Below are 18830 nucleotides of genomic sequence, written 5' to 3' on the forward strand. Positions count from 1 at the left end.
GGAGTTAAAAAAACAAGCAGAAATCTACTTCAGGAGGATAGTTCTCTCTCCCTTTTCCTCTTACACACACAACTAAACATGACAATTCGAAAAAACACTTGGAACGTTTGTAGTGGTATTGAGTCTATTTTCTTTCAGTGGCCCCCGGAAAAGCAAACACCCAAACACACAATTGTTTCTTTTTCTTTCTACAGACTCCTTCCGGCTTCCCTACCAGCACAATGACATGGGTCCAGATCAATATCCAAATGAAATGCTCCTAGGTTGCCTTACAAAACGGGATTCAGTAACTTTCCAAATTTACAACATCCAATTATTATGCTGAGGAGTCCAACAAGAGCTTCATTCATTTATTTACTAACTGCTACAAGAAGTTTCCATCTGTGCACCTGTGTGTGCATGTGTGCATGCTTGCATTTTAAGAAAATAGTCACAGTTAAAATCCTCCCTGCTGAGCAACCTCATATTATGGTTAGTTAGAAATTCAGTTTTATGCATGTAGTTTAATAATGTGACAAGCCACAGAGTTTGAATCAGGCATAAGTACAGTATGTGATGGCAATTGTATTATACTAACCAACATCTAACTCAAGTGCTATAGTTACAGTTAAGTTACTCCAAGTAAAATGCTAATCCATGTCATCTTATTCAATTCCGCTTGATTTAGTTAGATTCGGAGGTTCTTAAGACTTTGTGGTACATTAGAATTAACTCCAGAGGTTTTAAAAAGTATCAGTGACCAGGTCCTGACCCAAACATTCCAATTTAACTGACCTACAGTGGGATCTGAGCATTGGTTTTTTTTCTTAAAACTCTCCATGTGATTCTACCACACAGCCGAGTGCTAGGATGGAGCTCTTCCAGAATTTAAGATTAGGACACACCTTAAAGGCTATAGAATCAACAACACATCTTATGCTCATATCTCCTGTGGAATCACCTGTCAGGTGACCATTCAGACAGTGTTTCTAGTGACAAGATACTCACTGCCTGTCTCCAGGCAGTCCAATCTCTACTGCTCAGCTTTGTTATTAAAAAAAAAAAATTCCTTTTCCTCATTGCTTCCACTTACAGATCTTTGCTATATTCTTTGGAGATACATAGAAATAAGGTTAATCCTTCTTCCACATGTCAATCACTTTTTTAAAATTGAAGTTCAGTCAATTACAATGTATCAGTTTCTGGTGTACAGCACAATGTCCCAGTCATGCAGTCTATCACTCTTAAAGCAGCTACTTTGTCCCTTCAATGTTCTCTTCCCCTGCCTAGGCTAAACAATCCAACTTCCTTCCACCGCCCCACCTCTGTATGGCATGGTTTAAAGTCCCTTGACCACCTCTCCTAGGAACCTGCAAATATTGTCCACATTACTCAAGCTATACACCAGAGGAAAACACAGTAAGAATGTTCTGACCAACACAGAGCTGAGGGGGACTAGCAGCGCCCTTGTTCTAAATAATCTTTAACCAACACAGATTTATTTAACACCTTTTCTTGAGATACAATTTACTACAAGGAAACTTATAGGCTTAGGGTAAAAGGAAGAGATTTGGGGATGACTTTTTAAAAAATAGAAGATACAAAGGTTTATAGGAATAAAGAAGGTAGAGAAAGGAGAATGTGTGTGTGTGTGGGGGGGGGGGCGGTTAAGGGGGCTGAAAAACAATGGGATATGGTCCTGATTCTTGTAGTGCCAGGAGGGGATGGAATTAATACACAGGTAGAGGGAGGAGCCTCAGTAGGGAAGATTACTGCTTTCCTTGTGACAGCGGGGAGGGGCCAAGAGAGCCAGACATTAAGTACAGAGACAAGAAGTTGAGGAATGAAAACCCCAGAGCCTCAACTTTCTCCGTGAAGCAGCACACAAGATTATCTGCTGAAACGGGGATTCTGAGTCTTGGGCATTATTCAATAGAGCTCAGGCTCTGAAGCCAGACTGCTGGGGCTCAAATTTCAATTCCTGGGCTTCCTAGCAGTGTGACCCTGGGTCTCAGTTTTATCTTCCATAAAATGGAGATAATAGCTCTCACCTTACAGGGTTACCAGAAGGAATCCCTGAGTTAATGCATATTAAAACAGTGCCTGGCACATAGTAACCACTCAATAAATGTTACTGCTGCTCTTCACAATCACTGTTACAGAGAGTGGAGTATCAGTCGCAGAGAACGGGACTGAGCCAAGCAGGACACAGAAAGGAATTCCCCAGCAGCACTGTGGGCACAGCAGAGGCCAGAGACCTCAGTGGGATCTTGGCAGTGGTTTTCAAGGTGGAGGAGTATTGTGAACACGATGACTGATGTGATACGAGACACCTTTAAAGTGAGGGCTCACAATGAATTCGTGGTCTACTAAACCCTCCTATTCTTCCCCAATGCATTAATTTTCCCTTAGCTAGGGGGCTGCTTCCTTCTTTGTAGTCCTTAAATTGCTATTCTATGCCCCTTCCACCACCTTTCTTTATTGGCTCATTCTAACTTGTATGCAGAACTGTTTCTAGAGCTATTTCTATCTGATTCATTGGTCACACGTTCCACCTTGACTGTTCCTTCTTTCCCTCTATCTTAATTCAGTTTCCTTCATGCTAAGTAAAATTGCTTTTCTTGCAGACAATCAAAATCCAGTGAAACAGCTTCTCAGGACTCTCCTCCACCCACAAATGCACATCTAGTACTGGTCTCTCCCCACTCAGGCCTTCTGCAATGCCTCTCAACTTTTTCAGTGTGCTAACTTCTTGTCATTTGTACCCTAAAAATCCCCTAGGATTTTCTATGTTTCTTAAAGAAAACTTTTGACTGCTCATCCCAGTACATGTGCCCCTCTTTAACAGCTCCTGATTTTAATTCCCTCTTTGTCAGAAAAACACATTCAGGTTTTATAATTCTCGACCCTTGTTCACCTACCATTTAAGAACTATATGCATAAAGTATATATTTCCTGGCCTTACAGTATTTATTTATTTACTTATTTGTTGGTTTATTTAGCAGGGGGAGGTAATTAGATTTACTTATTTTATTTTTAGAGGAGGTGCCAGGGATTGAACCCAAGGTCTCTGCAGGGCCCTGGGCATGCTAAGTATGTGCTTTACTGCTTGAGCTACACCCTCTCCCCTGGCCTTGCAGTCTTTTAGTTACAGATACTATAATCATTGGCACATATAAAACCCAATGTATTACTCTTGTATCTAGCAGGCTCATACTTCATTTATATATTCTTTTTCAGGAGATGTTTTCCTCAATATTAGTGTCACTTTAAAATTAACTACTTAAATGCAAGATTCAAAATCTGGTTACATTTTGCTTAATACTGCCTGTGAAAAGTTATAAGCACAGTTAAGAAACTATACTTAGAAAAAAAGCCTTTGGAAATACCTCAGAATGCCATCATTGCTGTCCTGGTAGAATGATGAATGACATGCATCCTTATTTAAAAATAAAATCATAATGTATAATTGGGACACATTTCTTAAAAAAAAAAAAACAAACCTAAAAACACACATAGTAAAATAGTAAGAACCCCAGAGGAAGGCTCTGGGGCTACTAAAAGTGCCATGTGGGAAGAGGTAGAAAGTTTTTTAAGAAAGCAGTCTCTGGAAGATGTGTGCTTGTGGCAAGTTATAACAATTGCAAATGAGATGTGGTCACTGCTAGGAAGTTCTTTCAGAGAAAGATTGCCTTTCTGAGACCCCTGAGAAGGGGAGGAAATGTGTGTGGGTCTGTTGCAGGGGAGGCAGGTGATGTGGGAGTTTCCCTTTTCTCTAAGGGTGTGAGAACTCCTCTTTAATGGCTGAGAATTGGACACTCTCAACTTTGTAACAGCGTATGTTGCATTTTGCTTGTATCATATGAGAGAGGATGAGTGAGAGTACCTGATATTGTAATTCTTTCTACTTTGTATTTCCTTCAGTCCAGTCACAGGCAAACAGAGCTGCTCAACTCTCTAAGAAGGGAAGAAACACCTTACTTGTCTTGGGCTCCCGTGCGCTGCTAAACTGGAAAGTGAACTTTCATTTTGGAGACACTGTTCATAGGGACCTGAAATCAACAAACTTTCTGACAGCTGAGGACAACTAAAACCAACGAAATTGGAATTTACAACCAGCTATGATGAACTCAACAAATATTAGGTTAAGATGATAAATCTATCACTCTTTAGCTAGAAAAAAACTAATAGTTCTATACAGGCAAGCAAAAGCTTGGCCCTCGGCAGTGCCAATTCAAGAAATTATCTGGGAAAAAAATTTTAGCACAACTGGCCTGGTATGGAGGGTCTTGTGGAACGTTCTCTTCCTTGGCCATAGGCTGGTAGTTGCTGAGAAGGAAGTGCTGGGTCACTTTGGTTCAGGTATGGGTTTCACACTGGCCAGAGGAGTGTAGATCAGAGAGCTGTGTGTTCAGTATCCTTACAGACACTTGGTGCAAGTGGAAGGCAAGTCACTTGGACTGGAGTTATGTGTCATCTTCACGAGCACCACAAAAACAAGAGAAAAAAGAATGGCACCTGAGTGGGTCCAGAAGGCCAGCACACCGCAGCGTACCTTACCTGCACGGTAGGTGGAGTGAGGTCAAAGTCATGGCCAATGGCTCTGGAATCTACATCCTGAATTCAACCACTCAGATTATTTACGTCTCTGGTAGTGGATATTCTGACAACAGAACGTGCTACGAAATGCCTCTTGTATGTTTACACTGTTTAGACTGTGAAAGCTGTGAGGACAATTCAAGGGAACATCCAACAACCGCTCTGACATACAACTCATCTGAAACTTGGCAAATGCAACTCTAAAAGAAGTCTGAAGTACTTCAACCTAGGTGTAGGGATAGTGAAAATGAGGGATGGATATTAAAACATTGTTAATAAAATATCAAATTGCACAAGGCGATTTCTTTTAAAAATCAGTAATAACAGAAATACCACTGTTACAATTGCCCATTACTTGGGGATTGGATTAGCATGTATCCCCATTTGACAACTGCACAGCCTTATTTGTGCTCCATTGTTTCCCTAGCACACCTAGCACACAGAAGGCACTCTGAGTTTGCTGAATGTCTGGTTGTGATTATGCTTAGTCTTTGTTTTTTTTTAAGTGAGTTTTACTTATACAAATAAGGGGAAGTCTGAAAAAAAAATCAAAGTTTTAACTCAGGAGTGGTAGTAAATCTCAGAGCCAAGATGATATGAATTAAGGCACCGCCCAGACCAACTGGTGGTTCGCCTTATCTTTCAAACTACCTGAGGAAGGAAAAAAAATAGCCCTAGAGTGATGAACTGGAGACATTTAAACTCTAAAGGGATGACAATGACCATATTATGCTTTCACTCTTTACACTAGCCTATCAATTTCAGGTGACTGGGTTTATTTTCTCTCCCAGTATGAATGATGCAAAGCCAAACTTGGGCAGTCTATTAAAACTACTAGGAATTAACATAGAGATGTGTAATAATGTAACACTCTCAGACAATTATTTCAGGGAGATTTCACAAGTGAAGTGTTTTGATTTCAAACAACCTCCCCCCACCCAAGCTGTTCCTTATTCTAGTCTTTCTCTACTCAGTAAAGGGCATCCCTATCTCCCCAGGAGCTGTAGCAAAAACCCCAAGCGCCATCTCTGATCCATCTCTCCCCCCACCCTACTACCCTCTCTGTTACCCTGACATCTAATCATACCAGCAAGTTCTGGCCCTTCTCCCCCACCTCCACTGCTACCACTCTCAATCAAGTCACCACCCTCTCTCTCAGGACTCCCGCAGCAGCCTCCACACTGTCCCCTTGAGTCCACACTTAGGTCTTTACTGTCCAGTCTTCACACTGCTCCCCACAGCAGTCAGGAAGTTGCTTTTAAACTGTAAGTCAGATCTAGTCATCCCTTACTGTCTTGCTTAAAGGCTCCCTGTGATACTAAGAATAACATCCAAACTCCTAGGGCCGACAAGACCCTATCCACTTCCCAGATTTCATTTCCTCCTGAAACCCTTTACCCACCTACCCTCACTCATCGGTCTTCTTTTACTCTATTTTTGACATGCTGGCCTTCTTTCTGATCCAGGAATGTGCCAAGTCTATTCCCACCTCAGGACTTTGCATGTACTGCTTGTTTCCTCAAACACTGTTGCTCCAGGGATTTGAATGGCTGGCCCCTTTTGGCCTTTGAGATCTCAGCCAATGGGTTACTTCTTCAGACAGGTCTTCTTTGGGTATCCAATTTAAAGTAAGCCTCTCTAGGCATACTCTACCATATCATATGGTTTTATGTTCTGCCCAGAATGTCTCTGTCTCTCAAGTGAGCTAGCATCTGTCTGCTCTTACTGTTGGTCTCACCCCCACCAAAATAAAAGCTTCATGAGAACAGGGACCTAATCTTTCTGTTTATCTCTGTGCCCTCATTTCTCACAATGCTTGCCACTGCATGGGCATTCAAGGACATGCCGAATGAGTGAATACATTCAACTGAGATAATCATATACAGAGTAAAATATTCAATTAAAATACCTTTTATGTTGGAAATATCAATATTGAGCTGTCCAAGTTTCTCACACGTTTTCTCTATACACTCATAGACAGAATGCAGAATCTCCTTAGGGTCTTGTTCCACCCATCTTTGAACAAAAGAATACAGTTTGTTAGCCCATAAGAAAACAATACAGATATAATTTTTATCACCAGTTATGTTCACTTATGAGTGTGTGACTGCATAAATCAAAGAAAATCACATAAGCAAAGCAAAGCACATCCAATATTCTAAAGAAATGATTTAAGGAAAAGCCTATTTCCTCCACATTTTTATTATTCTTCAGATAGTAATCATTTAAAAGGAGGCAAGTAATACCAGGCCACAAACAGCAATATCCTACCTCTTTTTAAATCATTTTTTCACATTTGTTAAGAAATTAGTTCCCTAATGCTTTATCAAAATTCATCAAACCTACAGGATATAAACTACCTTCTTGTTTTACTAGTCACTAGTAATTTTTAAGCAGACTAAGAGATAGATATTACTCTTTTGATGGGCTGATTGATTTCCTTGTTTATTTGTGAAGCAAGACAAATTCTAAAAAGTCAAATAGGTATACTAATCTCTTTTGTCATTTTTTTCCCTAAAATGTTTTGTTAGAATTTATGGAAAATATGTAAATTCTTTCCAATAACTATTTCATGAAGGTAAGTGACTGGTCCACGTTTCCAGACCCAATCCCATTGCAATTCTGCAAATCTGGTTAAGGTATGAAGGCCTCAAAAGGATGAAAGGCTCCTAATAAATAACAAAGAAGAGAAGCCTGGGAAAAACAGATAGCAAATGAGGGAACCCCAAAGTAGAAATGACACAAGTTAAAAGAATCCTACACTAGGATCTGGAAGTAGCAAGGCAATTCCAAATGCCTTTCTTTCTTCTTTGCCTTCCTTGGGCCTGCCTGGCTTTCATAAGCTTAGAGTTGTCTCTAAATTCTCTTTTTCCAAAAACCCAATCTCCTTCCATGTATTTCTAATTTTTATCCCTCCAAGACTAGGTATTCTCTCTCTCAACTGCACTGGGATCAGGCCTGTGGACGGTCATTTTAATGCTGGTAACATGTCAATAGCTTTTGTTATTAAACAAAGGAATTCTCTAAAAGATAGGAGGACATTTATGAAAAATTTGGTAAGACACCAATTTTTTTTCTGTCTTAAATTGAACTAAACTTTACAGGGACATGGAGAGATCTAAAGTGCACAATCTGTTGAGTTTTAACAAATGTATATGCCAATCCAACCAACACCCCAGGCAAGATATAGAATATTTCCATTACTCCAGATAGTTCTTTCATGCCTCTTTCAAGTCAATCACACATTCTACAGGCAACCACTATTCAGATTTCCATCATCCTAGATTAGTTTGGCCTCTTTTTGAATTTCAGATAGAGCCATGCAGTATGTATTCTTTTGTGGTCAGCTTTTTTCACTTCCCATAATATCAAAGAGATTCAACCAGGTCATTGCACGTATCAGTTCACCTTTTAAAAATTGCCAAACAGTATTTCATTGTTAACGTTCTATTGAAGACAGACATTTGAGGTATTTCCAGTTTGGTCTGTTATGAACAAAGCTGCTATAAACATTCACGTATATGAGTCTCTCTACAGACGTATGTTTTCATTTCTCTTGGGTAAGTTCCTAAGAGTGGAATGCTGCAGATGTGTGATTAATTCTATAAGAAATTGCCACTTTTTCCAAGTGGTTGCATCATAAATATCAAATATTAGATATACTGTATAATAAATGTATATGTATTATGTGATATATATGTAGTAATTCCACAATTATGATATATGAACATTATTCCCCAAAAGGATGATTTTAGTATTAGATAAGATATACGAATGCTTCTTAAAAATTTTTATGCCTTTATTTAAGGAAAAAACTCTTACACTCAAATCTGCAAAGCAGCAGTTTGGCAATGATGGAGACACAAAACTAAGTGACTTCAAAGTCAATGTGGAATTTCTGATATCTAATACTCCTTTGCTTTGTTACTTTTTTATCCTTTCCTTTTCTATCACTAAATTCCTAAGTCAATCATCCACATGTTTTTGTTGAGCTACGAAGTTATTGCTTCTTTTCTTGACAAATACCTATCCCTCAAATCTTCTCAGGACGGTGTTTGGTCAAGTTTACTTTACAAAGATATAGGGCAGGTGGGGTGAGATGGACTAATAAACATGACGTATGTTTACATACTAAATTAGGAAACATACCCTTCTCTTGGAAACTCTTGTTTTATTTCCACTTGATGATGACTAAGTAGTTCGGCTGTTTTTGAATTGAAAACCTGAAAAATATATTGCAATATTAGTGGGAAAATGTAGGTAGAGAACAAAGATGTTTGAAAGTTATTCAGCAACTGAAGTTCTTACTCATGGATAGAAAAAGTCCAGTAAGATGAAATGTCATACAAGATGTTCTACTTTCTCTTCAGATGGAATCGTGGAAGTTATAAGGTACCTTCGGAAATAATAACTTCTCTTTAGATAAATAGAAATCTATTAAAGATAAAGCTAAAGAGGCAATTCCCTGTTCTTAAAAAAAACAAAAAATGGTTCCAGATATAGGAAATTTAATACATCAACCAATTAATGGTATGGATTTCTTATAAAGAATCGGAAAACCAAGAATAAAAGAGAGCTGGCAAAATGCTGATAGTGATGCCGTAAGTTTCCATTTTGTATCCATCTTGGACGTGGAGACAGAAGTTACAGATGCTCAGGCAGGGAAGCATACTGTGTAAATTCCTTGGAAGGGCAGTGCAACAATCTATCTAGCTCTTATCAGAGGTAAGTGGAGCCACATCAGCACGGAGAGAACTGTATTGTGGCATTAAGCTGAATGCTCTCTGTGACATGCTTGTCATGAATTGCTCGTGCTTGATTATAAAACATTAAAACCAATGGACAAAAGTTACCAAAGAAGTGTAGTACAAGTGTCCACAATTTTAATACCACTAAAACAACTTAAAAAAAAAAGTTATTAGCAACTTGTTTTTCAAATATATTGTTTTTCACCTGGGTGTACTTAGACTTGAGTACCAAATTACTTAGTCTTTCAGAGTAAAGGTTCATATTTTAATTAAAGTTAACTTCTAAAATGACTGTAATCACAGTAGTAAAGTCATATCCAAGCAGTGAACAAAGTGTTTCCATGTCTGGATTTCCTGCGGGAGAAAATTTCCTGCTGAACACAGACTAAGAAAGAGAAAGTAATAAAAAACACATGATGGGTCGGGTCACTGCTTTCTTCCCTTCTCAACACACACATCACCTTTCTGGGAGGAAGTGATAAATATAATGAAAGCAAGAAGGCAAATTCTCAAGTCCTTTGAGGAGATAAAATACCTTAGAAGTCAAAGGTTCATCTGACACACCATAAATAAAAGGCACTTGGCAGAACCCCGCATAACATCTTGGTAATTTACAACTTAGCATTAGGGATGTCTCTAGGATATCCAGTCCATTTGTCCCACTTTATCTGCTGAAATATCTCTAGGGCCTGGAATAGTGCCTGGCATGGGTTGATAATAAATATTTGTTACATATCTAAGAAACTATAGTCTATCAGGTACTTACTAGGAGAAAAATGATCAAACAAAATGGGAAACAGTTGTGTGGCAGAAAAACTCAGGAAACCACAGTTGAATAATTTTTCTTTGTATTACTGCTGTTCCCGTAGTCTACCCTAGTTCCCAAAGGACTCTGGGATAAGAAACAACGTGTGCCCTTTTGCTGGCTGGATTCATAAAGACCTCAACAGCAGACCTACGGGGCTTAAAGTGGAGTAGGATCCCTCATTCATTACCTCCTAGTTTTAACTAGGCTAGCTTCAGAACCCTCACACTAAAAATAAACTCAAAGGCCTTTAGAATAGGCACAGAAAAGGGAGCTCATTTGGTAAATTCTATCTGCCATATTAGAACATGATGCTGTCTGACCACACAGCATTTGGATGTAACAGAATTGAGCCTGGACCTCCCTGGACTTTTTCAGAGCTGAGTCTGAGGAGAAAATGGAGATCGCCTTTAGGTGTTTAAGACTGGACCCTGTGCACTGCTCCCAAGTTTGTGGGACACTTTATAGATCTACTATTTTAGAACCTGTAACTTTCTTAGTGGAGTATCATCCAATAGAAATATAATGCAAATCACAAATGCAAGCCACATATAATTTGAAATGTTCTCATAAAAAACAGTAAAAAGAAACAGGTGAAATTAATTTTAATAATTATTTAAGTCAACATATCTAAAAAATCATTTCAACATGTGATCAATATAAGAATAATTATATCATTTACCTTTTTTTAGTACAAATTTTTAAAACTATTACTATTATTTTGAGTTTTTGGTGGGGGGAGGTAATTAGTCATGCTTATTTATTTTAAATGGCAGCACTGGGGATTGAACACAGGACCTCCTGCAAGCTAAGAGCACATTCTACCACTGAGCTATACTCTCCCCCCATGAAGTCTTTGAAATCTGGTATAGATTTTATACTTATGATCTACATTAATTCAGACCAACCACAACTAAAGGGATCAAGAGCCACCTGTGGCCAGTGGCTAATATACTGGACAGTGAAGTTGTGCAGTACTGCTTTTCTCATATATCTAGGTTCATGTGAGGAATCATAATGAATCCCCTGACCACCCACTGGTCTGCAGATGGGCAAGTGTACGAAGTAGACTAATGATGTTTCTATAAGACTGGCTGGAGGGTTGCTAACTCCATATAAGAACACATTCATTGTCCAGTAGTGAGAATGCTAGTCTGTTCTTTTCAAGTAGACTTCAAAAGCCATCGTCAGTTAAAGACGGTAGTGGCTATAGAGTCTGCTTTATAAAAGCACTTTCATTTGTTTAAGAATCATTACATGGCAAGGGAGAAACAGCCAGGATTACAGATGCTCCTCATCTCCTTCTCCCTTTTCAAGTTTGAAATTCACCAAATTTAAAAGTCAGTTAAAACTTCGGACACACAACAGCAAAGAACAGAAAACTCTCTTTAAGAAAATGAAAGGCTGAGGCAGGGAGAACAGCTGCGGATGTGTCTGCAGTGATCCAGGTGAGACACATGGAGGGCTCCACTTGGAGGAAAGCAGCAGTGGGGAATGAACGACGCGAAATGCACCGCTGGGAAAGAGTCAGTTCACAAGATAGGGGCAATTAGATGCAGCAAGGGCTTTGGATGGGGAGGAGTGACATAAAAGGAGGAATACTCAAGGCTGACAGGTTACAGGTTACAAGTTAGGGTGGTCAGTGTTTACAAGACAAAGGCAAGGTGAGGAGTAATAGCTGCGGTACAGCAACGGTTAAGGAGACTGCAAATTTTTAGAAATAAGATTGCAAATTTTTAGATTCTGTGTTTGAGGTGTTACTGCGGCATGGAAGTGGAGACACCCAGCAGTCAGTTGCTTATGTTTTAGGTCAAAAGCATAACAAAAGCGGTCCATTAAGGGTACAAACTTGGAACTAGTAGATAAATAAGTCCTGGGATCTAATGCACAGCATAGTGATTAGTCAGTGATACTGTATCATAAACTTCAAAGTTGCTAAGAGACTAGATCTTAGTTGTTCCCGCCATAAAAGATAATTGTTATTTATGTGACATGACAGAGGTATTAATGCTACAATAGTAATCATACTGCAATATACAAATGTGTCAAATAGCACATTGTACATTTTAAATGTATGCTATGTTATGTCAATTATGTATCAATTTAAAAAAAAAAAAGAGGGGAAGGGAAATAGCTCAGTGGTAGAGCGCATGCTTAGCATGCATGAGTTCCAGGGTTCAATTCCTAGGACCTACATTAAAAAAATAATAATAATTAAAAAAAAAAAAAGAAAGAGATTCATTCTTAGAATTTCATGTGGGCCAGAAATGCAGTTGAGAACTACATGCTTAGAGTAATACGGAGGCAAAGAGCACAGGACTCGGGGAGAGCTGGGCCTGGGCGGGGAGGGGGAGGTCAAGCCCAGTCCTGCCCATGTCAACTCTTTAACTTTTCTGAACCTCGACTTTTCCAACCATAAAAGGATTAAATAAAATAATTTATGAGAAGTTTTTTTGCAGAGGGCAGGCCCATAGCATGCATCTAAAAGATGTTACCACTACTATTGTTGCTACAACTGCTACTATTTTTAATCACTGTTACTGTTACTACTACCACCATCAGCACAGCAGAGAGGTAATAGTTAGGATTCAAAATCACCAGCTCTGTATTCTTCTAAGCTTAAATCATGTCTCAATTCGATTGTTTGGAGGGGGGAGGGCATTAAAAACTGGAGAAACAAGCTAACGTGAGAAAAGAGTTCAGCACAGGTTTATGAATAGCATAAACCCAGAAGATGTTACCGCCACTGCTGCTGATACTATTACTGCTACTGCTACTTCTTTCTTCTTCTCCTTTCTTCTTCTCCTTCTCCTTCTTCTTCTTCTTCTTCTTATTATTATTATTACTACTACTACTACTTCTATTACCTAGAAGTGGTGCAATTAGAAGTCACTAGCTCTGTACTCACCATTGTGCCTAAATCATGATCAATTCCAGGTTTGGAGGAGGGGGACAGTTTAAAAACATGGAAGAAACAAGGAAAATTATTTTTATAAAAATTGTTTAAAAAGGACTTTCTGAAACAATGCATGCCTTCTGTCTCAGAAGAAGGGGAGCAGTGGAGAGATGAAATGCTGTCCTTACTAAGTAACTGTCTTTCAGGCTTGCCTTACTCATCCGATGACTAATTCAGCCATCCCATCATAAACATGCAGATTCATTTCCCTCCCCATGTGATTTCCCCACCAGCCTACTCTCTTCTGTCACACTCAACTTTACTGTGTGATAAGCAAGACATTTTTTGGGAATGTAAACTCACTCTCTAAAACACTATGATACTATATAAATTTGCATGACCTAAAATAAAAATACTAGCTACCAATATGTTACACTGGCAAACAAAAGGCATAATGGCACCTTCCAAAAAGCCACAGAAGTAAAGAAGACCTAGCAAATGGCTTATTTTTTAAAAAATGAAACCATATTAAATAGTATATATACTTACATTTAATAGAGCTATAGTTGCCAAATTCAACTTTTTCCAAGAACCCACAAGTTTTACCTTTCTAGTCTTCCAACCCAAGAGTCAACACATTGAGCCCTGCAGGTCCCTCTCTGCTGATGTCTATTCATGTAATAAGCACCTACTACATGCTAGATGCTGTGTTAAGCCTCGGGGAGGGGGGCGGAATAAGACACCATTCTGCCCCCTCACAGAACTCAAAATTAAAAGCTCTTAATACTTCTGCTTATGAGAGACAAGAGGACGAGAGAGTGGCAGCTCTCTCATGAGACCATGCTCCTGCCATTTGTGTAATGTGATAGGCAAGAAAACAAACCAGCTTAGTGGGGAAAAAAACCCACAGAAGAATCACAATTACAGTTATTATAAGGGGGCCCCATTCCAGCTATGGGTCAAATTAGTTTTACCAAATTTAATGTTCATTAGTCCCTGGCCCCTAATGGGTGCTTAATATATATGTGAATAAATAAATGAAAGAAAGTGGAAATCCGTCCCTAAGCCTTCTGAGATCTCTAAGTATGATGAGACAACTGGGGCCAAGGCAATGTTTCCTGCCAAAGCAGGTACAGAGCTACAATTGTAGTCATTCTTCACAGATGCTGGCTATCAGAACGAAATGGTTATGCAACCATTATCCACGGTGACTACACCTGAGCCCTGCCCAGGATCCACTTAACCTGAGTCACAAGATAATCAAAACCAGAAGGACTTATACAAAGGCAATATATATATATTTTTTTACATATTGTGAAACCAGTGTGGTTGCTTTTCTTGGTGAAGATTCACCCGTGACCATAATCACAACTGCTAAGTGGCCTTCCCCAGCCTCCCATCTCCCCTTCACAGAACAGTCGGTCCTCTGTATCCACGGTTCCACATCTGTGGATTCAACCAACTGGAGATCAAAAATATTTTTTAAAAATTCCAGAAGGTTCCAAAAGGCAAAACTTGAATTTGCCCTGCCCTTGGCAACTATTTACATAGTATTTACAACTATTTATATAGCATTTACATTGCACTAGGTATAAGTGATCTAGAGATGAATTAAAGTATGTGGGAAGATGTGTGTAGGTTATATGCAAATACTGAGCCATTTTATTATAAGGGGATTGAGCATCCTAGGATTTTGGTATCCACGAGGGTCCTGTACCCAATCCGCCATACAAAGGGATAATTGTACTCCAGGGAGCTGGGGAGTGAGCCTAGGCAGGAGTTAAGAAGATTGGCTTCTGACTGCGAGAGATGGGGACTTGGAATCCTACTTCCACCAGTTGCTCTGCAACCTGGGGCACAATCCTCAGCACGGGTAGTCACCTGGGTAAAGGAGCTTAGAAATACTACCAACCACAGTTGTTATGAGGACTCACTGAGATGATACCAGAAAAGTCCTCAACGTAGTCCCAGACACATTTCAAGTCACAACACATTCCAAGCCCTTTTTTTTTAAACAGTCAACTTAATGCAGAAAATGCAGTTACCAAATTTTAAAGAAGGAAGTTGACACTGAGGCTGAAGCTTTTGTCTTATAAAGAAACGGCCCCTCCTTTAAACCTGTTACGCTAATTCTCTTTTCCAAGAAGTTCCTACTCTGCAATCTGGGTAAACATGTGCCAAGCCAGTTCACTTTCCTATCAGACAAGTTGGAAATTTTCCTTTGGTACAAAAGGTATGCATAGGGTCCTGAGACGAAATTTTTGACAACTAGAGGAGGAAATGAACCCGTTCTAAAAATTGCAGGTCTACTAATAACAGAAGAAATTAAGTAATCAAACATATCCAAGTCAGAAAGTTTTAAGATTTTTTTGACAAGGTAAAAAAGATAACCAGAATTAAAATTCAGTTGACCTATTAGAAAGAAAATTTGCTCAATAAATATGTATAAAGTGCCCCCATAGATAAAACATGTGTTCATCTGTCATGTTGACCAAGATGTTTTAAGGAATACAAAGATGAACAAGTCTTAAAAAGGAGGTTCCTGATTTCAAGTACAGCAGATACATAATAACACAAGGTAGGTGATAAGAGCTATTAATAAAGATACAAAAAATGCTATAGAGACAGGGAGAGATTCTGACTAAGGGTTTGAGGAAGACTTCTACTAAGAGATGGCAGTTGAGCCAGTATTTGGAGGTAGAGCAGAATTTCAAGAAGCAGATATGGGGAATAAGGGAGGAGATAGTTCCCGTGGATGAAAGAACATGAATAAAGAAATCTTGTATTCATTACGGGAGAAAGCCAATAGAGCCAGCATTGAAAAAGGGAGCAGAAAGCATTGGAGAGGGTATTGCTCTTGTGAAAGCTGAATTAGATATGCAAGTTTACTGAATAGTGATTAGGAAATTATTTTAATAACTTTCACCTTACAAGCTTCCTTATGCCAGTTCTTATCCACTGTACTTTTCCCTGAGAAGATAAGCAATTATTTTTGAGTCATAATTATAACATGGAACAATATGACTGGAACAACTCCTGGGAATCACCTTGTGACTGAAGCGCTTATTCAGCACATCAATTATCTACATGTTGCAGGGAGTGGTTTAGCAACCTCTTTCCCTATAACCAAGGGAAAAAACACCTTGCTAAACCATTCTCAAGTTTTTCTCTACTTCACACAGGATCTCTAAGTCTTTTATCTACCTCTGAAGCTTTCTCTCATAGTTGTTTCTCAAGAGGCAGAAACTTTATTAATCTACTTTTCTACATCACTCTTTAAGCAGGACAGGAATCTTCTGAATTTGCACCTTAGCTTAACTCCATCACTGAGATCATGCCACAGTAAACAGAACCCAACCTTTGAAGGCTCATCTTCATGTCATACACTGAACAACTAATTGGGATAACATGAAGTTGATTAATTCTTTCTCCACCAATGCAGGAAGATGCCTCTTGGGCAGCAGAATCTGAGGGGCCAGGAACAACCTGCTATAGATAAAGATTGTTGGACCACATGGACAGCAACAGTGAAGAGTTGAAAGGAAAACAAGCACAGTAAGGCTGGCCACTAAAAAGGAAGCCTACAAAATTAGGAAATATTTTACCCACTTTCAGAGAGAGCAAAGGCTGTATAAACTTGAGAACAACTGCCATGTTTGGTTTGGCCCCTGAAGTGCTTTACGAACTAGTTGCCAACATTTAAGAATAGGAAGATTTCACTGAAAAAACTTTAGACTACCAGCTTTTCTTAGAGAATTTGAAGATCTGGCAAACCTGGGCTTGTTGTGTTCCTGCTTGGCAACCATAGGTTATTCCCTTGGCTTGAGTCTGCTCTCCAGTCTGCCTTCCTCCCTCTACTCGCCGGGCCCCTGCAGGCATTTGTGTGGGCAACTCTTGATTATGGCTTCAGAAGTCAATCTACAGTTAGTCAGCACACACATCTTCATGGTCTTTCTTAATTTGGAAGATGGTAGTGCTGATTGCGTATCTTATATATGTATCAAATCCAGTTAGGCAGACTTTCTTACTTATGATTCAAGATTACTTTATAAACATTTATATGAAAATAAGACAAAGTGAAACCTGCCCTGGGTGATCCAAAGATAAACAGTGGAAGAGATGGTAGAACTATGTCTTGGCAGTTCACACCGGGTTAAGTCATTCAATAAGATTCAAACTAAAACTGGACTGAAAGCTTTCCACTTTAGACAAGAGAGATGGAGTATCAAAATGAAGGTACAAATGCAGATTTTAGTCAAGTGGTCAAATTTTGAAATACATATATATGTACTGTATATATAATTTATACAGTATACACACATACATACACATACTAAATTCATGAAAAAGTGATTTTAGGTAAAGAAGTGAAGATGACGCTAAATTATCATTCAATATTTACATCAACTTACCAGGTTGGTCAAATAGCCATTGAAAGCATCTTAATCAGTAGCTGGTTATTTAAATTATTTTAAAATTATCTTCCTGAACTCAGGGCTAGATCACTTAAAGAGTAAGTTTCTTAATTGCACAAAACAAATTAATTAGCAGAGTCACTTAACGTTATGGCAAAACGCTACATTGTGAATAAAAAGAGAAACAATTTCTCTGTCACTTTACTTTGCGAAGTGCGGAGAGGACAATCATCTGTTTATAATGGGCAAAGAATCAGAACTGAAATTTACGAGTCTTATAAATTAAGTAGATTCTGGTAAAAGCAGTGTAGTGTGACTTGTTCCTAATGTATCCGGCCACTTTCCTCCCCTCTCCCCTTACCATTCTACCTTCTGCAATTTCTGTGAGAGAGGATGACAACGCATCATCACGTTTATACTATATCCGTTCTACTGCTCCAAAGGACGCTGTGTTAGGCTACCACAGTCGTGACACAGCTTCCCCCCCATCCAAGGACGTCCTGCTCCTAGCAGGCCAAATGCTTCTGGGGAAGAACGCAACAGCGGTCAATGTGGCCACCTGTCCCTGGCTGCAGGCGGGCCGCTCTTGCACGGATGCTCGGTGAGTTCTAGCACCCTTTGGAGGAGGAGTCCCCCCTATTAGCTGACCCGGTTCTACCATCAAGGCCAGGGCTTCTCAGATCAGACGCGGGGGGTCGCGTTTCCCCAGGCCCGGGCGGGGCAGCTCCAGCGTGGCAGGTCCTGCTCCGGGGCCCTTGGCTTCCTTCTTTTGCCTGGGGGCCAGCGCTCGAGACTATGGGAAGAACAGGATGAGGACACAACCCACAATCCCAGGGCTGCCGCCCTGTCTCAGCACCTCCTCAAACATCACCCCGGGCTCACCAAAAACCGCGTCGAGCTGGTGCCCTGGTCCACTGCTCCCACCAACGGCCCCAAAACAGCTTTCTTCGAGGCTGCCATGAAACCAGCTTCGGGTAGGCAGATGATCGCGGCCCGTTTCCCAGGTGACGGTGGCGGGTGAGTGATGGGCGGGCGAGAAGCCGAGAGGGCCAAGCGGTGACCGGCTGTAGGACTCTGGGACCGTGCTGCAGGCGGCCCCTTTACCGGCGAGGAGCCTTCTCACCCCGCCCCTCCGGCCCCGGCCCCGCCTCCACCCCCACCCGCGTTCCCCACGACTCCAGGGGCGGGGCGGGGGGGGGCGCTGTCTGCCTGGCCGGCCAATTAGCGAACGCGGAAAGAGAAAGAAGCTTCAGACAATCTAAGGATAGCAATACGTCACGGGGGAGGGGCCTGGGCGCGGCGGAGGCGGTGGCCCGCGCGGCAGGTCACGTGGGCCCGGCGACCCGGTGGCGGAGCCGGCCTGCCGCAGGGCCTGGGGCGGAGGCTGG

General features: G+C 40.3%; 1 protein-coding gene across 5 annotated transcripts in view; it reads right to left on the reverse strand.

The window, feature by feature from the left end:
- Positions 1-18555, reverse strand: part of GK (glycerol kinase) — a 69630-nt gene extending 51075 nt beyond the window's left edge. For 2 of the 5 annotated variants that reach the window (XM_064483313.1, XM_031445602.2), the window contains exons 1-3: positions 18325-18555; positions 8728-8801; positions 6488-6594 (exon numbers count right to left, since the gene is read on the reverse strand). In XM_064483313.1, the coding sequence (XP_064339383.1) occupies positions 6488-6594; positions 8728-8801; positions 18325-18402 (259 nt within the window). In that variant the 5' untranslated portion in view covers positions 18403-18555. The remainder of the gene's footprint in view (positions 1-6487; positions 6595-8727; positions 8802-18324) is intronic. The other 3 variants (XM_031445605.2, XM_031445606.2, XM_031445607.2) reach the window with 3 other exon arrangements.
- Positions 18556-18830: the final 275 nt, after the last annotated feature.

This window comes from Camelus dromedarius, chromosome X (genome assembly GCF_036321535.1).
Source record: "Camelus dromedarius isolate mCamDro1 chromosome X, mCamDro1.pat, whole genome shotgun sequence".
NCBI lineage: Eukaryota > Metazoa > Chordata > Mammalia > Artiodactyla > Camelidae > Camelus > Camelus dromedarius.